The sequence below is a fragment of the Crocodylus siamensis genome, chromosome 4 (assembly GCF_052110815.1).
Source record: "Crocodylus siamensis isolate JL-2025a chromosome 4, ASM5211081v1, whole genome shotgun sequence".
In the NCBI taxonomy this organism is placed as follows: Eukaryota; Metazoa; Chordata; order Crocodylia; family Crocodylidae; genus Crocodylus; species Crocodylus siamensis.
The window spans coordinates 155,021,854-155,046,929 of NC_143398.1; the positions used below are offsets into that span (position 1 = coordinate 155,021,854).

At 49.7% G+C, this 25,076-nt stretch overlaps 1 protein-coding gene across 2 annotated transcripts in view; it reads left to right on the top strand.

Annotated features, from left to right (window-relative positions):
• The first annotated feature begins 8,045 nt into the window (after positions 1-8,045).
• PLCD3 (phospholipase C delta 3) overlaps positions 8,046-25,076 on the top strand; it is a 56,076-nt gene continuing 39,045 nt past the window's right edge. The window contains exon 1 of one of the 2 annotated variants that reach the window (XM_090044315.1): positions 8,046-8,424. In XM_090044315.1, the coding sequence (XP_089900441.1) occupies positions 8,313-8,424 (112 nt within the window). In that variant the 5' untranslated portion in view covers positions 8,046-8,312. Of the gene's footprint in view, positions 8,425-23,255; positions 23,545-25,076 lie in introns of those variants that run through there. The other variant, XM_090044316.1, reaches the window with a different exon arrangement.

Consider the following 25,076-nt stretch of genomic DNA (forward strand, 5'->3'; position numbering starts at 1 on the left):
ATCCTCAGAGGGGCAGGATTTTGGATGCACCCCATCTCCTCAGTGTTTCCAAATGGCTGACTTAGGCAGTGGCTAAATGAATCCCACTCTGAAGTGCTGTACAAGGAGATCAGACCTCTCACTCAGGGCTACAGATTTCACTCTTTGGGCCAGACACCAACAAGTTTGACACTCTGATGCTAAACTTCACAGCTCCTAAGAGTCTTTGTGAAACTAGCCCAGTGATTTTTCAACCATGGAGCTTCATCACCCTGGAGTGCCATGAGATCCCTTTAGGGGTGCCACCTAATTGTAACACTGTGAGGTGTACATGCACCTACGTACACATGATTCACAAGATAAACCCAGAGTTTTCAAACTGGAATCCACAGTGTCACAAACATTCTGACTTGTCGTGGTCTGTCTCAGTTCTTTGCAACAAAATTGTTGTATTATTTTTCCATAGTCAAAAAACGAGTGAAAGCAAAGAGCTGGCATTTTCTGAGGGGTGCCCTGAGGCAAATGAGGGCTGCCTTAAATCTGGAAAGCTTGAGAAGCACTATGTCTGGCCTTACGTTCCCCTGGAGTTAAACTGCTTTATACTACTGAGGCACAAGGGGGCGGTGTTAAGCTAAGGGTTGACCACAGATCTACTATTTTCAAGTTTGGCAGTTTTCAACTTTTTTTCACATGCAGACCCCTAAAAAATTTCAAATGGAGGGGCAGATCCCTTTCAATTGTAAGTGTGGGTATTTATATGCTTTTGATTCATCATAGTCATCTTTCACAGACCCCCTTAGACAAAGCCTGTGGACCCCCAGAGTCCATGGACTACAGGTTGAAAACCACTGTCCCAGTTTATGAACACTTGAGTTTGCTACTTACTTAACATTCCCTTGATGTAAATTATTTTAGAGTGTTATGAAACAGATACATGTACATGCATATATACATCTATCTATCTATCTGCATATATATGTCTATAAATATTATACAGGCACACATACATGATACATGTTAGAGAGCATTAGTGGTGTTCTTTTATACTGCAGGGATGTCCAGTGATCCTAGTAGAAAGAGGACTGATTTGTGCTAATGCTAAAAACATGCAGAGCAGGGGAAGGAGTCCTTGCTCCAGAGAGTGGTCAATCAAAGGAGGTAAGACAAAGGACTATTATTTCAATTTCACCTGGAGGAAGAGGGCCTGGATCCTGCAGGAGACCACTAATACCCCAAATTCCAGTGCAGTGTTTTAACCTGAAGACCCTTCCTAATCCCAAAACCTCAGAAATCCTCCTTAATCCCAAAACCTCAGAAATCCTGAGATACATCCTGAAAAGCTTGGTGATGAGATTAAAAAGAATGAGATTTCTCAAATAAGACATCTAGAGCTTTGGTGGTGGGGAGAGGGTTAAGTTTTCTCTGTAATTGCAAGAACTAGACAATAGTTTGCTGTTTTTAAAGGAAGCTGAGATTTTTGCATAATCACGTGATTCCAGGAGCTGGAAATTTAAGGAAGAAAACATGACCAGTTCTGGGCACCACACTTTAACAAGGACGTGGGCAAGCTTGAGAGAGCCCAAGGAAGAGCCACCCATATGATCAGAGTCTTAAAAAGCAAGACATACGAGGAAAGGCTGAGGGGTCTGGGACTCTTCAGCTTGAGGAAAAGATGGCTGAGAGGGGACCTGGTAGCAGCTTACCACTTCACTAGGGGAGTACAGTAAGGGCTCGGTGAGCAACTGTTCACCAGGGCACCCGAGGGGAAAACCAGGAGTAATGGTCACAAATTCCTGGAAGACCATTTCAGACTCAACATCAGGAAAAACTTCAGTCAGGGTGTCCAGACTGTGGAATAAGCTCCCTCCAGAGGTGGTGCAATCACCTTGCTGGGCTCACCTGACCCCCAGTTACCTTTCCTGCCTGGTGCAGGGGGCTTGACCCAATGATCTTCCGAAGTCCCTTCTGGCCTTACAATCTATGAATCTACAAATGACCAAGTACTGTACATGAGTTGACAACACCGCTACTTCTTAAAAGCCAGATCAAAAGTTTAAGTCAATAGACAGGCTTCCCCTGAGGCTGGGGCTTTGGATCAGCCTCAGTTATTCTCTCCCTATAGGTTAGTCCCTCCAGTCCCCAGTCATTTTCACTGCTTGATCCAGTTTTTTAAAGTTATTTTGCACAACACCTAATGAAATACTCCAGTTGTGGCTGCTCCAGAGACTGACTGGGGTTCCCCTGCACACACAGCCTAAAAGTGAGTGGGTCTTTATGGGCAGGTCTGTGGCTACAAACCATGATGGTAACACTATGTCGCTGTAGTGACAAGCTATGTTGCCACAGCTTGTTGCTATAGCAACGTAATGTCTATAATTCATGGTGCATTGCCAGGGCTGCACAGTACCAGTGGGTACTGCACAGCCATTTAGTGCTTGCTAAAACGAATACTACATGACTGGGCAGTGCCAAATGCAGTCAGGGGCACATGTAGATGTGCCTTATGTGTAGCAAATTTGCGTCTAATTTGCTGTCCACTATTGCTCTGGCCTCTGAGCAAGGAATCTCCTTTGCCACTTAAAAGCTGAGTTTTCCAAACAAAACCCTGTGTGTGGCTGCAGCAGTGTAGTTCTCAACCTTGCTAGACACAAGGCATGTGTCCAAAAAGACCAGCTTTTAGTTTTTACTTTTTTTTGACTACAGAAAAACAATAATGGCCAGTATTAGTAGAAGCGTTGCCAGGAGATTTAGGGAAATGATTATTCCCCTCTATTCTGCACTGGTGATACCACAGCTGGAGTCCTGTGTCCAGTTTTGGGCCCCCCACTACAGAAAGGATGTGGACAAATTGGAGAGAGTCCAGAAGAAGGCAATGAAAATGGTTAGGGGGCTGGGACACATGTTTATAAGGACAGGCTGAGGGAACTGGTCTTATTTAGTCCGTAGAAAAAAAGACAGAGCAGGGATTTGATAGCAGCCTTTAAGTACCTGAAGGGGGGGTGGGGTTCCAAATAGGAGGAAGCTAGATTGTTCTCAGTGGTGGCAGATGACAAAACAAAGAGCTATGGTTTCAAGTTGCAGCAAGGGAGGTTTAGGTTGGATATTAGGAAGAACGGTCTGACTAGGAGGGTGGTGAAGCACTGGAACAGGTTACCCAGAGAGGGGGTGGAATATCCATCCTTGGAGGTTTTTAAAATCCAGCTAGACAAAGCCTTGCCTGAAATTATATAGCTGGGGATGGTCCTGCTTTGAGCAGGGGGTTGGACTAGATGCCCTCCTGAAGTCCCTTCCAATCCTAATTTCCTATGATTCTATGAATAGACAAAGTTTTCTCTTGCAAAGAACTTAGAAAGACCTCAATAGAGCAGAATAGTTTTGAACACTATGGATTCCTATTTGAAATCTCTGGGTTTATTTTGTGAATCATGTTTGCACACCTGACAGTGCTAACATTATGCCACAGGACCCTGGTTGAGAAGCACTGGCCTAGAGCATCCATCCCAGATCAATGCTGTACAGACCCACACAAGCCATGAGCCCATGACCCAAAGAACTCACAGCCTGGCTAGGGAAGGTAGACAACACATGGGAGGGGAAACAGCTTCAGAGAGAGAAAGTGCCTCACTCAGGTCACACACAGAGACATGAGGAGAGAGGCCTCCAGGCTCTTACAGTGCCTTGATGTAGTATCCTACTTCCCTGGTACCTGACAGCTTAAAGGTGCAGCCCTTCTTAGTTGTCAGCAGCTGTCTTTGCCCAGTTTCGGGCCCCCTGCTCCGTGCTGTTAATAAAGGTCTTCAGTAACAACAGATCTGGTGGTAGCTGAGCCTGATCTGGTGCAGAAATCTCTGTGCCTATCCCCATGGGGAAAGGAGCAAATCAGTGTCATGGGGCAGTGCATGGAACACACACTGTGCCTCTGGGAGGCGGGTAGAAGCGGGCAAAATAAAGGCTTTTTGTTGCAGGTTGGCAGACCTCCAAGCTGCTTGAGGAAGGAATGAGATCCTGTTCTGTACACACAGCCTCATGCAGCCTCCCTACAGCCAGGGACCACAGGCTGGTGACTGTTTGCATGCAGTGGCCTCATTGAATCAGATCTCTGGTTCTTACGGTCTTAGAGCTGGGACCTAGGACTCAAGATGCCTGGGTTCAGCTCTGGGCTCTTACAACCAGCTCCCTCAGTAATTACTGGTATAAGATTATAAAACAGGGTCCTGTGGCTCCCACAGCTTCAGAACTCACAGTTGTGGGTCAAATTGTACTCCAGCTTTCCCTTGCAAAGAAGTTTGTAACTTCAAAAACATGGGGCGTAAGGGAGGCCCATCCCTGAGCCTGCATTAGTGGCTGGGAGGGGGAGGTCGAATGGTCCCTGAATCAGAAATTGCAATCCTGTTAATAATGCTGTCCTTTCAGTTACCGCTGAAAGCATTTCCATCACCTAAAGCAGGGGTGGCCACCCTGAATTGTGAGAACCACAAGTAGCACAGGTAGATCAGGGAGGGGAAAGGCAGCACAGTGGCAGATAAGGCAGGAAGGAGAAAGCAGAGCCTCCAACTGAGCAGGGAGCACAACGCAGAGCACAGGTAGGCAGGGAGCAAAGGGCTGGGAGCAGCAAGCAGAACAGCAGATCAGCTGGAGGAAGGGGATCCACGTGGCACTTGGGGAGCATTCAGGGATAATTTGTGGCATGCCTGCCAAAAATGTTGGTCTCCTACTGCCCTAAAGTTTCCCAGCATGTTGTTTTTGACCTCCCCACCCCACTGGGACCTGCTTGGCACTGCTGCTTGCTAACCAGCCTTCTCCACATGGGGGAGCTCACAGATTTCACTTGTGGTCATGGAGGCTAAGTCATAGGGAGGCAACACATGAACAGGGCGGCAGGCACATATGGAGTTTGACTGTGAAGCTGTCATTCCAGCTGCTGCACAAGCTGGGGGAGGAGGGAGTTAAACTTAGGCCTTCCACCTCCCAGACAAACTGACTGCTGGGCTAGGGAAGGGAGAGTTTCCTTTGTGTGAAGGTGGAGCTCCTTAGTTTCATACCAGAAGGGATTGAAAAAGGAGGGATTGAAAATGAGACAGGGCCACACTCATTTGGGCTATCAGCTGGCCGCTGCTGGTTTGTCTTCTACTCTGCCCCTTGGCAGACAACAGGCAATGCACAGAGGTGGGGCAGGGCCTGGCCTCCACTTGGTGCCACTAGATGCTGGGCAGCCCTGGCCTTCACTCCTGCACCTGCCTCTTGGGGCCTGGTATCTCCTTAGTTGCTGCCCAGCTGTGAAGCCCTGGCTTCCAGCCCTGTCTTGGCTATAAGAGGGAAGCCCACAGGCAAGGGGAGTCTTGACCTGGGGTGGCTGCCAGGTAGGAGGCAAGGGGCTGCCACCCAGAACACTGGCCAGTGGAGCCAAGTTTTCCTAGTGGGACTGAGCAGGGCTCGAGCGCCATCCCACTTCCCTGGAATGACTCTAGTCCATGCCAGGAGTTGACTTACTACCCCAGGGAGACAGCCCAGCAACTCGTTTACCAGCCTGCAAGTTTGAGACTGGCTACCATCTCAAACCCAGCTTCTGACCCTTTCCTTGCTGGTTGCCCCCTCTTTTCTTTGCACCTTCTTAGAAATGAAACCAAGACTCAGCCCTGCCCTGCAGTTGGCCTGCACGCATGGGCTGGAGGGCTGGCCGACCAAAGTTGTGTTGCTCAGTTCAAGGCCTCCCTCATCATGGGGATTACTTGCTGGGCGGCTTCTCTCCAGGACCACTGCTTTTTTTTAAAAAACTCCCCCTTGGAATGACAATTAAGGAGCCCTACTTGCAAGTCCAAGAGCCCCCTAGATTTCATGGCCTAGACCAGGGGGTCTCAACCTGTTCAGAATCAAGGCATCCCCAGTACATTCAAGGCACCTCTTGGAAAATGCCAACTCCTATATCCCAGGCTAACATAGACTGCCTGACTAACTGTATGTCTTAGATTGTGTTAACATATAGGAACTATGTACCCATGTGGCTACCAACCATGGGGCCCTACAACTTTACAAAGCCACGTAAATAACCATGATTTTTAACATTTTCTAATAACATTTCTAATCTGTTCTTCACTTGGTTTTTGGATGACAGAAAAAGAATAGAGCAGGTCTGTTGCAATGCAGCAGCTCCCTGGTTGAGAATCACTGGCTTAGACTATGTACAAAGAGACCCAGATGAGTTCAAGGGTCTCCTCCACTTTGCACAGGGTGGAGGTGGCTTCTCAGCCTCTTTTACCAATCCACAGACCCACCTATCCTCTGGGTAAAGCAGGGAACAGCCCTCAAAGGCTAATAGAGGTCATGATCAGACCCAGGGCAGGGTGTAGCATCCAACCAGCAGTCAACTGAGGTCAAGCTCCATATGAATGTCCATCTCCATCCAGTGGGTCAGGGAGCAGGAGAGCCTTGAACTCAGGTCTCTCTTTCAGATTCATAGAACAGAAGCTGACTTTCTTGAGCTTCTTGACAGGGCAGGGCACCTCGTGCTTCACTTAAAGTTATGGCCACACCTGAGTTGAAGTTCACCTGAAGTAAGGTTTCCACCCCAAGGTAAGGTTTCTGGCTCTATTTAAAAGCAGTTAAATGGGGCTGTCAACTGGGAGCTGATTAACAGGAGCATTGAGTGGTACATGGGCAGAAAAAAGGCTCTCTTGATTGGCAGCCCATCACAGCCATTAGAAAAGGAGAGAGATGGTGGTTGACACCTGCGGGATGGAGAGTTTGGAAGGGATCAGGTAGATGACGATGAGCCCTGAAGTCAAGAGACTCCCTCAGAAGTGCTGTTGCCACTGACAACCAGTTGGCTTAAACTTGGGGGGGAGCAGGGATAAAAGGGGGGTGCCACTGCATCCCTGAATCTGCCTCTGGTTTGACCCCAGACCTTTGGCTTTTGAAGGCCAGCAGTGCTACCTTGGCTCTCATACCTGGGTTCCTGGCTTCCTTCCTAGCTGTGCTGCCACAGGGGCCTTTGCCCCACTGGGATGGGCAAAATGATGGAGGTTTTAGTGACCACAATAGGCCTTAGGATAATTGAAGTACTTAACAGCAACAAAATAGCTTAGGAGCAGACATGGAACAGATGCAGCTCCTGTTTAGTATGCAGCTATTTTCTGTTTCAGTTTCTCATAGATTTCATAGACATTAGGACTGGAAGGGACCTTGGAAGATCATCGAGTCCAGCCCGCCGCCCAAAGGGCAGGAAGTCAGCTGGAGTCATAGGATCCCAGCAAGATAAGCATCCAATTTACTCTTGAAGGTGTTCAATGTAGGTGTTTGAACCACCTCCGATGGCAGGCTGTTCCAGACCTTGGGGGCTCGGACAGTAAAGAAATTCGTCCTTATGTCCAGCCTGAATCGGTCTTGCAGGAGTTTGTGACCGTTCGACCTCGTCATCCCTTGGGATGCTCTGGTGAACAAACGTTCCCCCAGATCCTGGTGGTCACCCCTGATAAACTTATAGGTGGCCATCAGATCCCCCCTGAGCCTGCGCTTTTCCAGGCTGAAGAGCCCCATGGCTCAGCCTGTCATCATAAGGTCTGTTGTCCTGCCCTCTGATCATGTGTGTGGCTCTCCTTTGGACTCTCAAGCTTCTCCGCATCCTTCTTGAATTGTGGAGCCCATAACTGGATGCGGTACTCTAGCTGCGGCCTCACCAAGGCCGAGTGCAAGGGGAGAATGATGCCCCGGGATTCTGCACCTGACTGCTGTCTTGTAAACCAGAGACTTTTTAAAAAAAAAACAAAAAACCCAAATAGCCACTTCTGCTCTTGCCAGTTGAGCTTCACCTCTGTTAACAGTGCTGGGTGGGCAAATACAAGGGTCTTCATCGAGTCCTTGCGCCCAGCCGAAGTGATTCAAGTGGAAAAGTGCACCAGGACTTGATGAAGACTCTGTATAGATAGTTTCCTGACTGGTATAAAGTTCATCCCAGCGCTTTGAAGTTGAGAGGAGGCGGGGGTGGGGGGAGGAGGTCGCCCTGGCTGGCCCTGCGGCGGGCTGGGGTTGCGTCAGGGCTGGCGGCGGCGGGCTTGGACGCCGGTTGCCCGGGAGGGTTTGGTCCTGCCTCAGGCAGGGGCGGGCCGAGATGAGCTCGGCGGGGCCGTGGGCCGGCAGGCAGAGGAGGCGGCGGCAGAGGCGCGGGGCCGACCCAGCGAGGGGGGGCTCGTCCCGTCCAGTCCCGCTCGGGGCGCCTTGAAATGTGAGTGCCGCCCGCGAGCGGGAGCCAGCGGGGCCGGGCTCGCTCCGCCCGCCGCTCCTCGGCTGCACACGCAGGCGGCTTGGGGCGGCCAGCCCGCGGGAGCGGACGGGACACCATGATCTGCGGCCGGAGGAAGAAGAAGCCCCGCGTGGAGCAGCAGCAGCAGCAGCAGGTCCCCGCGCAGGACGGCGGCGCCCGGCGCCTGGGCAGAGCCTTCAAGAAGTTGGGTAGGCGCCTCGTTCCGGGCCCCTGCCCCCTCGGAGCCCGGGGCCCCTGAGAGCCCGCTGCTCCGGCCCCCAGGCTCTTCTGCCCCCGCTGACGCCCCTGGCTTTGCAGGGAGGCAGCTGCCCCAGGTCGCCCCTGGGGTCAGGCCCTCGCCCGGCGTCACCCCGCCGCCCCACCCCGGGCCCTGTCCGTAGGGGCAGCTGGCACCTGAGCCCACCTCCAAGGGCCGGGTGTCCCCTGGCTGCCCTCACAGCCAGGGCCGGATGCGGGCTCCAGGCTGTATGCGGCTGGGCTGGCGCGTCAGGAAGGTTTGCTGGGCTCAGTGGCCCCGGGTAGATGCTGTAGGGCCCCCCACTTCTAGCAGGGAACAGCTCTTAATATGGAGCTGAATGACACCCCCAGGTTTTCGCTCTAGCCTTCCCATCCTTGTAACAGCTCCGACCTGATGGTGGGGATCGTGCACCTAACTCTGCCTGCGGGCTCCAGGCAGGCGCATCTGAAGTCTCCCCTTCTGCTCCTGGTGCAGAGCAGCAGGGCGCCACTGACACCCATCACTGCTGGGAGGCCTCTCCCCTACCTCTGCCCCTCATATTCACTGAAGATCCCCAAGAGACCAATGTGAGCAGGAAACAACTGAGGAGTTAATGCCTATCTTGTACACATTTTTGTGCAACTCTGTCCCTGAATGACACCGCAGGTTGATGTCGCAGTGTGATCACTCCAGCCTGTGGTTTCACATCCAACCCAACCCTGAATAAGGGTTGTGTGCTGGCATGTGTGCAATGAGTTGTGATGAGGCAGGAACTGGACTGAGACTTGCTCAACTGGCACTGAAGGAGAGCCCTTTGCCAGCCATCACAGCTGAGAGGCCAAGGGTTGAGGAAGCCTTTGCATGCTCAGGAGCGGATTTCTAAGCACTCAGCCAGACTTTTATGACCAATGTGAAGCCAGGCTGCTAGGATCCTTGGAAGATCTGGCACTGGTGAGAGCTGAACCTTTCCCTGCAGTCCTCAGGGCACTTGACTTGCCCTCTTATCCAGAGGTATACAAATAAAACCAATTCCCCAAAAGCTGGGTATCTGAAAAGGCCTGGCTGTAGAGTTTGGATGTAACTCTGGGAACAGAGGCTGTGCGGGCACATGTGTTGTCCAGAGCACTCAGCTGTCAGGAAATGTGATGGATAAGGCATTTCACGGAGTATTTGGGTCAGAAAGGACCATTAGCCTATCTTGCTGCATAGCAGTGGTTCTCAAGCTTTTTTGTACCAGGACCCATTTGTAAACACTGAAGGTCAGTACTAACCCAGTAAATAGTTTAAGCAGAAAATACACAAGTATTCTGGCCCCCAAATATGTATTATACACTGAAAGTTAAAGCATCTCAACAGTCTTAATTTTAAAGACAGAAAACAACAACAGGAAAACATTAACAGCAATACCCAACATGGGTTTGTTGCGGGTAGGTCTTGCTTGACCAATCTCATGTCCTTTTACAACCAGGTGACCTATTACCTGGACAAGGGGGAAGAGATTGATGTCATATATCTTGATTTTAAAAAAAGCCTTCAATCCCATGATCACCTCTTGGTAACTAGCTGACTGCAGCCTCGACTTCACCACGATCTACTGGCTGGGGAATTGGCTCCATGGTAGGACCCAGAGCGTGGTGGTTGACGGAAGCCAATCGTCTTGGTGCGCAGTCACCAGTGGTGAACCTGATGGCGTTCAACACCGAAAAATGCAAGGTTCTCCACCTTGGGAGGAAAACCTGCAGCGTGCTTATAGGCTCGGCAGTGCTACACTGGCTAGCACTACAGATGAAAGGGACTTGGGGGTCATGATTGACCACAAGATGAACATGAACCTTCAATGTGATTCTGCGGCTAGTAAAGTGAGCAAAACGCTGGCTTGCATCCATAGATACTTCTCAAGCAAATCCCAAGACATCATTCTCCCATTGTACTCGGCCTTGGTGAAGCCACAGCTGGAGTACTGCGTCCAGTTTTGGGCTCCACAATTCAAAAAGGATGCGGAGAAGCTTGAGAGGGTACAGAGGAGAGCCATGCACATGATCAGAGGTCAGGAAAGCAGACCTTATGATGACAGGCTGAGAGCCATGGGGCTCTTTAGCCTGGAAAAGCACAGGCTCAGGGGTGATCTGGTGGCCACCTACAAGTTTATCAGGGGTGCTCATCAGGATCTGGGAGAATATTTGTTCACCAGAGAGTGCCCCAAGGGATGACAAGATTGAATGGTCACAAACTCCACTGCGACCGATTCAGGCTGGACATAAGGAAGAACTTCTTTACTGTCTGAGCCCCAAAGGTTTGGAATAGACTGCCGCTGGAGGTGGTTCAAGCACCCACTTTGAATGCCTTCAAGACACACTTGGATGTTTATCTTGCTGGGATTTTATGATCCCTGCTGACTTCCTGCCCCTGGGGTAGGGGGCTGGATTCAATGATCCTCCAGGGTCCCTTCCAGCCCAAATGTCTATGAAATCTATATCAATATGTGGTCCTCCATTACTCCCAAATGGCATTCATCATTGTGCAATTTGCACAATGAAAATTACTGGTGCCCCTCATTCCCAACTTGCAATCTCTGGGCCCTGCCAGAGTTCCTCACTCCCAAACCACAGCCCCCAATCCCCCCAGCCCTGCTGGTGTCCCTCACTCCCGACCTGCTGCCCCCCCACCTCCAGGCCTTAGCCCCCCAGTGTGTGATGCAGGAGGTTTGGGTCATGGGGAACATGTGCCTCCCCCCAGATTTGTGCACCCACAGTAGGCACAGGGCTGCAGCCTGGCTGGACTGGCATGAACAGGAGCAGGCTTCATGACCCAGCAAGGGATGTGTGGATACCTTTAAGAGGTTATAAGTTATTACATTTGCCCTGGGATTGAAGGAGGGAACAGCAAAACTGTAGGCAAGATACTGCTGTAAGAATAAACGAGCTTTATCATTCTATAAATGACTGGTCTTTTGAGAACATATGGTACCAGAAATGGGGTATGAAGAAAGAAAAAAATGGAGCATCTCAGAAGTCCAGAGGAGTTAAAGCTGTCCAGCAATGCAGCAGAAAACTGGATGAAATGTAACCATAGCTTCACCGTATATGTGTGTGTGTGTATATATATATATATATATATGTAACCATAGCTTCACCATATATATATATATATATATATATATATATATATATATATATATATATAAAAATAACAGCCAGTGGAGCTACAGAAAAGGAAGATTCATTCAAGGTAGCTATTTTTTTAAATATAGCAGGCCCAAAAGTTCTCTTTCTTTATAATAGCCTACAACTGTCAGAACCAGAACAGAAAAGCTATGGCACAGTGGTTAAAAGGTTTGAAAAATATTGTTCAAAAGTTTAATTCTGTTTAGATATACAATATAATTTCCACAGGAGACAGCAGAAAGAATGTGAGACAATAGAGAAGTTTGTCAAAGACCTCAAGCCGCTGAGCCAGACATGCAACTTTGGAGACCTAAAACAGTCCATGATCAGAGATGAAGTAGTATAGGGTATAAGGGATACAAACCTCAGGAAAAGACTGCTAGAGGATCCTGAGCTTAATTTGGAAAAGGCGGTTAAATTCTGCCCAGCAGGTGAAACAACAAATGCCAGGCTGCGGAATCTCGAGGAAAAAACTGAACAAGCTGAACTAGACAGGATTATAAGACTGCAAAAACCTAAGGCACCATACAAACAATACAGAAAGGAACATCTCACTATGAAGCAGGCAAGCAGAGGCCAAAGAGAATTGCTTGAAGAAACAATGGTCAGCTGCAGATGCTGTGGGGGTTACTACAAATCCATGCAATGCCCTGCATTTGGTAAGCACTGCAACAAATGCAAATGATTCAATCACTTAGCAAGAGTTTGCAGAAAGGAGCAGGATGCAACACACAAGAAACAGCGAGTGCATGCTCTATGTAATGAGAAAAAGGAAGAATTCCTCATTGGCATAATGCAAGAAGTTCATTCTTCTAAGGATTGGGCAATCACTGTGGACACCAATGAACTAATGGTAACTTTTAAATTAGATATAGGGGCACAGGTCAATCTAATACCAGAATACATTATTCAAAAAATGAAAACTAAATCCGTGTATGATGAGAATAAGAAAATGAGACTTAGAGCATTGTCACAGCGTGTGGACCTAGGAGCAGCTGTGATCTCCCTAGCGCCCCCTGCTGTGCCAAGTAGGCGATTCAGCACCCTCTCTCTCGCCCGCCACGTCTTGGTGTCATATAGTTTTATAATGGAGGCTGCCTTATTGTCTCCTTGGACACGGTGCTCAAGTATCTCCTGTCCCCTATCCTGGTTGTACTGACCTGGTGCACCCCAGCCTTATGGGGCTACGCGTGCCTCCAACCTCCCTTTTAGCACGCCCCAAGCCTCGCAGATGTGCCGGACGTTCTCGTGTCTGTATGCTCACCCCTTCCTGGGGTCTCTCAATACGCGCACCCCTCTCGCTGGGGTCCCTCAGTATGCACGCCCAATATACTCACCCCTCCCAGGCTTCTGTTTACACTCTCGCCCTTTTCCAGGCTTCTCTCCTATAAACGCCCTCTCCGGGGTCTTTCCAATATAAGCGCCCCTCTCCTGGGGCCTCTCCAGTATACGCGCCCTTCACGCCCTTACTGTATACGCACCCTCTCCAGGCCTGTCAAATGTACGTGCAGCCCTGTCTGGGCTCTTACTCTCATGCTCGGCCCTCTCTGGCTCCCAGCTGTGCGCTCAGCCCTCTCCGGGGCCTACGTGGAGCTTCTCGCGCCCCTCGCCCTCTCTGGGGCCGGGGTCACGACACCCCACAGCTCCGACACCAATCACTGTGCCCTCCCAGGGCACCCAGGAACCCCCCCACTCCACTGGGGAGCTCCTATTGAGGCCTCCTCCATCCCCTACAGCCTCTCCTGGTCCTCTGGTCTTTACACAAATAACACCACAGAACCATAAGCCAATCGGCTGTAACAGAACAATAAGCCTACCGGCTATAACGTACAACCCAGTGCCACCAGTCTCTCCTGCCAAACCTCCCAGGGCGGGTTCTCTCTACCCTGCAATGTGATGCCGCTACTCGTTCTGCTCAACTCAGCCCGACTCCACTGCAGAGCTCTTGCTCCTCCAGCTGCCAGAAGGGAACTGCCAGCTAGGCTTCGGCCTGGGCTGCTTATACATGCCAGGCCCCGCCCCCTTCTGGTCAGGTGACCTGCTGTGTTTGCCCCAGCAACCGACACCTGGGCGCCCTAATTTCTTCCTAGGAACGGGGCACCCGAGTGCCCCCTGTGACAAGCATATAATGGGAACATGATTGCAGCCAAAGGTGTTTGTGTGCTGTATGCTAGATACAAGGGTAATATAGTAAAAATTTGGTTTGTAACAGTCCCAGGAAAGCTAATGCCAATTACTGCATTGTGAATATGTGAAACTAGGTTTTATTAAGAGAATAAATGCCATTGAGGGATTAGAAAATAAAAACATAAAAGAAGAGTTTTATGATGTGTTTCAAGGCATAGGGAAATGGTTAACCGAGTACGAGATAGAATTAAGAGAACCAAATATTCCTACCATACATGCTCCAAGAAATGTTCCCCTTGTATTAAGGGAGAAACTGGAAAAGGAGATAGATAGATTAGTTAACATGTACATAATGGAAAAAGTAGAGCAACCAACTGCTTGGGTTCATTCACTGGTCAGAATAGAAAAAAAAGATGGATTCTTGACACTGTTTCTGGATCCTAAGCAAATGAACAGGTAGGACAAAAGGGAGCATTTTCCCATTCCCACCTGGAAAGAAGATTTGGCAACGTGGTTCTCCACTTTGGACGCTTCTTCTGGGTTTCAGCAAGATCCCCTAGAAAAGAATAGCACTAGATTATGTTCCTTCAATACACCCTTCAGAAGGTATTGCTTTCATAGGCTTCCTTTTGGACTGCGTTCTGAATCTGAAGTATTTCACAGAAAGGTGCAACGACTTTGAAGGTCTTGATGGAACTATTGTTTATATTGATGATGTATTAGTTTGGGGAAATACTATGAAAGAACATGACTTGAGGTTAAGAAACTCATTAGAAAGAGCTTGCAGAGCAGGTTTGAAACTGAACAAACAAAAATGGAAATTCAAGGTCAAAGAAATATATATCTAGGAGAAAAGCTCTCTGAGAAAGGGCATGGGCCTTGGTCCTGCAAGGGTTAAAGCCATTAAAAATACGCCACCCCCTACAGATAAGGAAGGAGTGCAAAGATTACTGGGGAATAATCAATTTTGTGGAGAAATATCTGTCTAACTTAGCAGACCAAATACCTTAGATCATTCCTACAAAAGAAAACTCAGTGGATATGGCAGGGGCAGGCAAATATGGCCTGTGGGCTGGTTTCAGCCCGCCCAGCACTTTCATTTGGCCTACGGGTGGCCCCCAATGAATTATATCCCACTCAGCCCTTCTGCCCACGAGGGTGGGAGCAAGGCACCCACATACACACCTCCTCCCAACATACCCTGTTGCACCTCACTCCCACCCTTGTGCGCAGAAGGGCCTGGCTCAGCCAGCACACAACTTCCAGGTGGGGCTGCTGCTGCCACTGCTTCAGCCGCTAGGGGACCTGCTTGGCTTCCCTGGCATCCCGCTCGCTCTGGGCACGAGATGGGTAAGTAGCAGGGGTGGGGATGGGGGGAGGGGGAGCTGTAGCTGGGTGGGAGCACAGAGTATGGGGCTGGGGCTAGTCGCAGTATGGAGTCCATGCCCAGGGGTTGGCAGGAATGCAGAGCTCTAGTGAGCAGCATGTGGGTGTGAGGGATCATGGTGGGATGTGGGGACCCCCTCCCTGCCATGGCACACAGCCTCTGCCAGCAGCAGCAGGAGCACCAACAGGTGCCCAGTATAGTCGCTGCTGCCTGGCGGTGTGTGACTTCAGCCAGCACTGCATGCAGGGGTGAGACGAGCAGCCAAGCTGGGCTACCTCTACTGTGGAGCCTCTGCGTGGTGCAGATGCAGCTGTTGCACTCATACAGCACTGGGGGGAAGCCTCACAGGCTGGAGCCCACTGCCTTCCCTGCCCCCTGCCGCTCAGGAAGTGGAAGGGAGCCCTGGCCCCTGCTTCCCCGTGGAGTCCTGGGACCTGCGCGGCAGGGGGTGGGGAAGGCAGTGGGCTCCAGCCCATGGGGCTTCTTCTGGTGCCGTACTAGTGCGAGAGCTGCATGTGTGCTACACAGAGCCCCCATGATAGAGGTGGCCTGGCTGGCTGGGCTGCGCTTCTTACCCAGTGTGCAGCACTGGCTGCAGCCGTGTGCCACCGGGCAGCAGTGTCTGCTCCAGGAATGAGTGCCAGCCACCTGCTGGTGCTCCTGCTGCTGCTTGTGGGGGCTGTGTACCATGGGGGGATGCTGGGGGTCCCCACACTCCGGCACAATACCCCATACCCCACAAAAGCTACACACCCATACCCTTCCCCACAGCCTCCCCACATATACACCCACAACATACTCTATTGCCCCCAAATCCCTCCCACACCTCACCGTACACACATACCCCCACTCCCCACCATATATATTCCCAACCACACCCCACACCCCACTACACACAATATACAAAACTAAAACTTTATTTTTGATTTGTTATGCAGTCATCTCTATATATACAATGTAAACACAAATCATGACAAAAATATTTTTTGTAATAAAATTATGTTACAGTAGGTGGTTGACTTTTAATGTATGATTTGGGGTTTTTTCTGGTTCTAAGATGGCAAACCTCCCCTCCTAAAAAGAGTATTTTTGGGGGGCAAGAGGAGGGACTTCCAGTGACAAAGATCGGGAGTTAGGGACAGGACTTCTGGCCCAAGATGGAGACCAGGGGATGGGGCAACTGTCAAGGGGGATGGGGCAACTGTCAAGCTGTGGCCCTCCACAGCTCACCAAAACTCGTTAAGCAGCCCTCCAGCCAAAATAATTGGCTGCCTCTGGGATATGGGAACATGAACATGAAGCTGAATTAAAAAACTTGAAGGAAAAAATAATGAAAGCTCCAGTCCTAAAATACTATGACCCTAAAAGATCCATAAAATTGTCAACAGATGCTTATAAAGAAGGCACTGGAGCAGCTTTGCTTCAGAAGCATGGAGATAGCTGGAGACCAGTAGCATATGCATCTAGGGCACTTTCTAAGTTAGAGTGTCTATATGCACAAATTGAGAAAGAAAGTTTAGCTCTGGTATACAGCTGTAAGAAATTTCATATATTCATTTATGGGAAGCCTGTGATAGCTGAAAGTAGTCATAAACCTTTGGTAACTATAGCAAAGAAAGAGTTATCAGACATGGACATACTACCCAGATCACAGAGACTTTTCTTTCAACTGCAAGTGTATGATCTAGACATACAGTACACTCCAGGAAAACATTGACATATTGTAGATATGTTGTCCTGAGCATATGACACAACAGAAAATGGCAGAATTCCAGACGCAGACATAGTACATGTTAACCTAATTAAAAGAGTGATTTCTGTCACAGATAAAGTGCGGGCACTAATTGCAGAAGCTACTCTCAGGACACCACATTGCAAAAAGTGATAATAGCTATTGATGCTGGGTGGCCTGGAAAACATATACCTAGCCCTTGCTCTCAGTTCAAGAAAGACCTGTCAGTACTGGATGGCATGTTGTTCAAAGGCTCACAACTTATACAGTGGTTCTAAAGAAAGACATGTTAAACAGAATACATGAGGGGCATCTACTCATTGAAAAATCCAAAAGGAGAGCAAGGGTACTCTATTTTGGTCCAACATAAATAATAGAAGATGCTGTAAAGGCTTGTACAATGTGCCTGAAGTACAGATCAGTGCAAAAAAAAAAGAGCACATGATGGAGGACCCCATGGTATCAAGTGGGCATTGACTTATTCATGTATGCAGGAAAAAAATTATGTATTAATGCTGGATTATTATTCTTACTATCCTGAAACTGCATTGCTCGAAAGCAAGACAGCAAACCATGTCATAACTCACATCAAAACGATTTTTCAATGCTAGACATGGGATTCCATAAATTTTGAGAACAGACAATGGACCTCAATTCAACTGCCTTGAGTTTAAAGAATTTTCAAACAAATATGGATTCTGTCACTACATATCAAATCCTAAATACCCAACATCCAATGGTCTGGTGGAAAATGGAGTACAAATAGTGAATAAATTGTTGAAAAAAGCTACAGATCCACACACCAGTGTTTACCTGTCACTCTTAAATGACAGGGCAACACCCATGAAACATGGATTGATCCCAGCAGACATGCTGTTTAACAGGAAACTTAAAACCAGGCTGCCAAATCTTGTGGATGAAATCTTCTGCTCATTAGAATAAAAAGCAAGATGTGAAAACATTAAAACATTCGACAAACTCAAACAAAAATGGTACTATGACAGGGGTACCAGGGAATTACCACAACTGCACAACACAGATATGGTGCTTATTTCAGATGGTCGAATGTGGGGAAAAAAAGCTCTTGTTTCCCATTAAGTAGCTTGCAAATCCTATAAAGTAGTCACACTGGAAGGACAGGTGTTAAGAAGGAATAGACCCCAGTTGCAGCTCGTAAAGAAGCAGCATCATGAGATTTACCAAAGGAAACAGAGCTGACATCGAAGCAACAAGAAACGACAGAGGAGATTGAAAATGACACAGATGTAGAGACATCTGAACAAGGAAACCAAACAAGAACTGAACCAATAAGGATTGAGAATGCAGAGAAACTGAGAAGATCACTTACATACAAAAAGCCAACACAAAGACTAACAGAGACCTGTTAAAATATGCTTTAACTATGAGTCAAACTGAACTGCCAATGTTAATATTATATGGGGATACGTTAAGTGTAACAGGGGAAGATGTGTGGATACCTTTAAGAGTGTTAGGTATAAGTGGTTACATTGTCCCGGGGACTGCAGGAGGGAACAGCAGGCAGAGTACTGCTCTCTGAATAAACAAGCTTTAGCTTTCTATGAGCTTAACGCCTTGATCTTTTGAGAACAACACAGGCGGGACCTGGTGCAGGAGGGCAGAGCAGGACGTTAAGACTTGTTGCTGCCACTGCTGCGAGGAGCCCCTCACCAGCTGTGCCATCAGCAGCACGAGGAGTAATGGATATGGGGTAGGACATGCTGCCCTTACCTCCTCCCACTGCCTCGTGCATCGGGCCATCACTCTACCCCAGGCCAAGGCTTGGCCACTGCTGCTCCCCTCCGGCTGCTCACGCTGCCTGCCACCCCACCTTCCCTCCAGGATAGAGTTGTGGCCTGAGGGGAGTGGTTAGCAGTTGTGAGAGCTGTGGGCACCCCCTCCCCACTGTGCATTACTCCTTGCACTTCTGGCAGCATGGCTGGTGTGGGGATCCTTGTTGTGGCAATGAGTCTTGCCAACCCGCTCTGCCCTCTCATGCCGGGTCCAGCCTGCTGGGCCATGGAGGCAGTTCCAGCCCATGCCTTGTCCAGCCAGGCTGCAGCCCCATGCCTGCTGTAGATACGCAAATCGGGGTGGGGGGGTGCTGGTGCCCTCCCCTTCCCCCCCGATGCATCACTTGTGGGCCCCCCCTATAGACTTACCTCTGGGGAGCTGCAGGAGCTGCTCTCCCCACTGCCTGGCTGCCATGTGCATGTGTGCATGTACACATGCACATGGCGCCCCCTGCCCCCTGCATCCCACTCCAAGCAGCCCCTGGCAGGCTGGTATTTTACCAGCCTGCAAGGGGAAACCCATGGTTTCCCACATTTTTCTCCTTTAAAGGAAAAAATCCATGATTTTCTGTATTTTTCCATGATTTTTTACAACTCTTTCATATATGCTTGCAACCCACTTTTGGGTCATGACCCACAGGTTGAGAAACGCAACTGTGTAGCATAGGCTGGTAAATCTTGCCTTGGTATCTCTGTGGTGAGTCCAGTAAGTCTTGGTTGGCTGCAGCATCTTTTTGAGAGGCAGCCAGGCTGGATTTGATTCCACTTCTGTCACTGTTATTATTTGTATTTCAACAGTGGCTAAACACCCCAGCTGGAAATCAGAACTCTGCTGTGTCAGGTATGGTGCAATACACAGCCATTGCCCCAAACAGCTTGTAATGTGAGATCATTCCATCCTCCTGCAAAGTTTGTCTAGGAAGACAGGAACTACAATGCTAATGGGAACAGTTCACAGCTTGATGCAGGTGCAGAACATCAGCCCTTTTATATTTGTTGGCAGCACTTGTGTCTCCATCCAATGGCTGTACCTCTCACTGGGGGGCTATGTTTCCACTTTGTTGTTAAATGATTTTGAATTTGAAAGAATGTGTGGGCCAGTGATTAGAGCAGGGATTCCCACATTAGGACTACTGGGTTCTAAGTTATACTGCGGGCACGCAGTACAGGTATGCATCTACATGCACATACTGCACAGTAAATATGGTGACTTACACTGACTTGAGTATAAATTTGATATCTGCATCATGCAGGCATCAAATTTTTGTCCAATTAGTTACTGCACAGTAATGCATGTGTAGATACCTTACTGGGCAGTAACACTGTGTGTGTGTGTGGACTGACGGGCCTAATCAAGCCCAGTTCCTGGGTGTTAGTTATAACTCTGGGTGACATTGGGGAAATCATTTAACTTCCCCGTGCTGTAAAAGAATGTTGCTTTACAGGGTTATAGTAGTCATGCACTGTGGATCTCAAAAGCACTCTCCATGTACTAGTTCAGCATCAGAACCCCCTGAGAAGCAAGAGAGATCTATTACTCCTATTTCCCACAGCACAGAGAGGTGTGGGGAAGACCTGCTCCCTGAGTCAGTGACAGAGCCAGGGCCAAAATCCATGTCTTCCAACTTCCAGGTTTATACTTGCAGTTCCAGGGAACAGTAACATGGTACAACAGGGGGTTATTTGCAGTAGTCACAGGAGATCACAGCAGGCCGGCAGAGCAAGTGAATGATGATGAGTGTGTAGTCACTCGGCAGCATTCCATTCGTTGGAGTGGCTTTTCTAGTGAAACTGCTGCTGGCTTGTGAGCGTGGCAGTGAAGGGGTTGATGAGATAGCTGGCACTGCAGAAATACCAGGGCAATACCAAGCTCTCATGCAGAGGAAAGCACGACATCTGGACAACAGCTGGGCACTGTATGAGCCGCCTGCAACCAAGGTCCTCAGGATGAGGGGAGAACAGGGTGCCCTCTCAAGCTGAGGAACCTCCTGGGAGCTGTTTGGCATCTGTGCCCATAGGCAGAGTCAAGTCATCTCTGGCAGCATTCTACTCATGCCAGCGGTACTACATCATACAGTGGTAGGCCCTGTTATCATTCCTAAGTGGACTGGAGGACAGCCAGCTCTGGGGCTTGCAATATTGATGCCAGGCACGAGCTGATCATCTGGGAGGGAAGTTTCATAGGAAATGTTGCTGCTTTATTAACCCCAGGGAAGAAGGAGCAAGGGAATCTGCAGCTGGATTAGTAAAGAGTTCATGTACCAATGATTGAACGAACCCCAGGCTGCTTGCCCTGCAGCAACCACAGCTTGAGCTGTGTTATCCCAGGGGGTGGGGAGGGGAGGAAATGTCTGTGGCTAAGGCAGAGTATGAGGGTGGCTGTTGGTGGCAGTCAGGTAGGAGAAAGCCCACCTGCCTCTCTGATAAAGGCATTCCTGGCCAACCCCAGCAATGAAGCTCCAGCTCAATTTTTTTTGTGTGTGTACACCATCTGATGGAACAGGAACAGGATGGAACAGGATTTCAGTTAGAAATAATTCCTTGGCTAGCTGTCCTGAATCAGTTGTGGGATATCCTGAGTCCTGTACAGTGCCCACAGGCCCAGGAGGTCTGGGCAGCAGTGATGCACTAAGGGCAGGGGCGGGGGAAAATATGGCCCTTATCCCAGATCTGGCCTGCCAAGGGATTGTATCCAGCCCACGGCAGATCTCTCAGCCCTGCCCAGCCTAGGTATCAGGGGCAGCCCAGGCCGTGGTGTGTGCAGCAGGTTCTGTCATTACTGGGGATGTGGCGGGGCAAGGGCAGCACCAGACTTGGTTTCCTGGCAGCCCCCACAGCAGTGGCTCAGTCTGCCCAGCTGCTGCTGCCAATCTGCCCTGCACCCACTGCCAGGGGCACCTGACGGATCATAGTATCATAGGACCAAAAGGGACCTGCAAGATTATCAAGTCTGGTCCCCTGCCATGGGCAGGAAATTACTGGGCAGTGAAAGTTATGGAGCAGGTGGGTGGGTGGGGTCTCCATGGAGACTGGCTCAGGGCCCCCATGGGCAGGGTAAGTTTGGCCTGGAAGATGGGATGGGGCCATGGGCGGGTGAGGAGCAGTGTCCAGGAGTGGGACAGGTGGGCAGGGCTGGGATGGCAGGGCAATGACAGCGTGGGGCTGGGGCAAAGCTGTGATCTGCTCCTCGTACATCCCTGCTTGCAGAACTGGCGCCCATTGCAGGGGATGCGGGGAGCAGATTGCGGCTCTGCACTGGGCCCTGGCACTGTGCTGTCACTGCCCCACCATCCCGGCCCCAGCCCCAGCCCCAGCCACCCATCCTGCTCCTGGATGGTGTTTCTCACCCACCCGTGGCCCCATCTCAACCACCTGGCTGAGTGGCCCTGCCCACCAGAGTCCTGGGTCAGTCTCCATGCAGACCCTGCCTGCCCACTTGCTCACTTGCCTGCTCCATCTGGCACTCCCTGTGGCGGGTGCAGGGTAGACGGGCCAGTTAAAATAAAGTGCTCCACACCCCCTCTGCTGAACTAAGCCAGGCTGGGTGAGCACTGTGCCCCTTCCTCTCCACCCCACAGCAGCTCACAGAAACTCCTTAAAAAGCCCTCCAGCGCAAATAATTGCCCAACCCTAACTAAGGGGAAGGTTTGTGTCCTTCTCTGCACTGGTACAGTTTGGTCAAATGTTTACCTGTCATCTTCAGCCTTCCCCCAGCCTGTCACAGGGGCTGGGATTCTTCTGTGACTGCCCTAAGTGAGCCTCAAGAGGTAGAGCGGGGAACATGCTTCTGTATCCACTTGTGGGTGTGGGTGTGAGACAGAGGGATGTTGCTCCTCTTGCCTGAATCACAGAGCAGATATGAGCAGAGGCAGCTACTCTGCCCTGCACTGAGCAGGAGGGTCGCCCTTCAGGGATCAGAGAACGCACTGATGGGTACAGAACAGATGGCTGTGCTTTGGGAGAGAGAAGGAGGGGGATGCATAAAGTTCGGTCTTTGTGGCCCATTCAGTCAGAGGGCTTTCTGCAGAGATGACTTGCAAAAGAATCTCCTTGCTGTGGTTTTGCAACCTGCCCACCGGAACAGAGTAAATGCACAAGTGTACCGACCCCAGTGAAGCCCCTCAAGGTTTACTCTAGTGCAACTGAGGTCAGACAGTGTGACTGCAATTTAAATGATCCAAATCCTGCTTGGAGCTGTGCAGCCCCAAGATAGTTAAGGGCTGGTGTGGGTGAGTGCACATGGCTGTTGGGGCTGTGTGTGGCTAAGGGGTTTTGTACTGGCATGGGGCCAGGGCTGGGTTTGGGTTCTAATAAGCGGAAAGAGCCATGTTTAGCTGACCAGAAGGCATCAGGCACGGCTGGGTGATGCTGGCTATCAGTTTAATCCATGTGTTTCTGATGTGCAGTCACCATCATGTCTCAGCTCCCTGCTTGCTCTGTTGGAGGAGGGTGTTCGGAGGTCTGAGCTGCTGAGTGGGCTGCTCCTGGATCCGCAGTCCCATTGGCTATGCCTGCCTGCAGAGGAGCTAATCAAAGCCAAACTCTGCAGGCAGGGCAGCTAGGAGGTAGTGTGTATGCCCCCAGCTGCCAACACTGCAGAATCCCAGCAGCAGCCTGCCCTGCCCTGCCCTGGGGGAGTGAGCTCTCCTTTGCTCAGTGCCCACCCCCTTGCTGCTTGTTGTGTGGGCCAGACTCACTGGGAAACACCAGAAAGATAGTCAGAGGCACTGTGAAACAGGATTCAGTCTGAGAACCTGTCTCTGGGGGTCTCCCTTCTGCCCAACCCCCATTTCCTCTGGATCTAACAAGGTTACGGTTATACAGCTCACCATCTTTTGCCAGATGGCCTGTGCAGCTGCTCCGGGGGAAGGTGAGTGCCTGCTTAGTTGGACTGGGACAGCTCTTCACTGTGTTGCTACCTGGAGTGGGGTGCATGGGGGGGGGGTCTTTGTTTAACCTTTGAGCATTCAAAGATACAGCTTGGACTGATACTGTGGCAGGAAGCACCCACCTCTCTACCTTTGTGCTTCACTTCCACGATATTACGCCTGAGGCCGTCAGTTGGCTGCAAAATTTGGACATAAAATGGTGAACATGTTTTCTCTTGCGCTGTGATCATTTTATCATCATATGCTAAAAAAAAGGTGCCTTGATGAAAGGGGTAGGGCTTTTGCCGTGGTGGATAAGGTAGTGCTAGTCTTGATCTGTTTTATAAGATAAGTAGGATCAGGCTTGGGTAACAGCTGAATGAGAGACTTTGTTAAGTTGTGGAGGAGGTGAATAGGCGGGTGGCTTTCTGATTGGCTCAGTGATCCAGGTTAGTGCTGTTTTTCTGATGGAACATACAGAGGAGGTCTTTGCCTGTGGGTCATCATGACTAAAGATACTATAAAGCTTTGTGACCCAGTGGTGTCTATAGGCAGAAGGACAGAACATATAGCCCCAGATCTCTCATGCTTCATTTTACTAACTTCTGTGTGTCCAAGCTGGCAGCAAGACTGGTCTATTTTCACTCCTTTTCTTTCCAAATGGTTTTGCTGTACTTGTGGTTCTGAAGCTTCATGTCTGGACTTGATCCCAGGCTGGGCACTGCCTGCCTAAACTCCTTTTACAGACTCTGGAAGATGCTGTTTCTTTCTTTCCTCAGCCTGCTGCAGTGTTATGATTTGCTGTTGAACACCTGCTGCTTGTCCCCCCCAGAGCTGGCTGCACTTGAGTACTGGGTGAAGTAAGCTGCACTTCTGGATAAGCTCTCTGGTACCTACACAGGACATATCCATACCCGAGAAACAGGCTTTTTGTGGTGCCTCATCCAAAGTGGCTGTGCCTACATCTCAGGAGATGCCCTCAAAGTCATCAGTGCAAGGGACCTACAATCATAGAAAAGCAGGGCTCAAAGGGCCCTCAGAAGATCACTTAGTCCAGCCCCATACTCAAGACAGGATTGTCCCTGACTAAACCATCCCAGTAAAGTGTTTGTCTAATTTGGTCTTAAAACTTTTAAGGGTGGAGATTCCACAACTTCTCTGTATAGACTGTACCAATGTTTAACTATCCTCACAGTTAGGAAGATCTTCCTAATATCCAATCTAAATTTCCTTTGTCACAATTTTAAAAGCTTTGCTCTTTGTCCTGTCCCCGGTGGCCACAGAGAACAGCCTGTCTCCATCTTCTTTATAATTCCCCTAATTGTTATTGAATCTCCCTCAGTTTTCTTTTCTCTAGACTAAAAAATCCTAGTTCTTTCAGCTTTTTTCATAAGGCATGTTGGCCTCTAATCATTTTGTTGCTCTCTAATAGACTCTTTGTAGTTTCTCCGCATCTTTCTTGAAACATGGGGCCCAAAACTGGACACAGTACTTCAGGTGAGACCTTGCCAGTGCTGAATAAAGTGAAAGAATT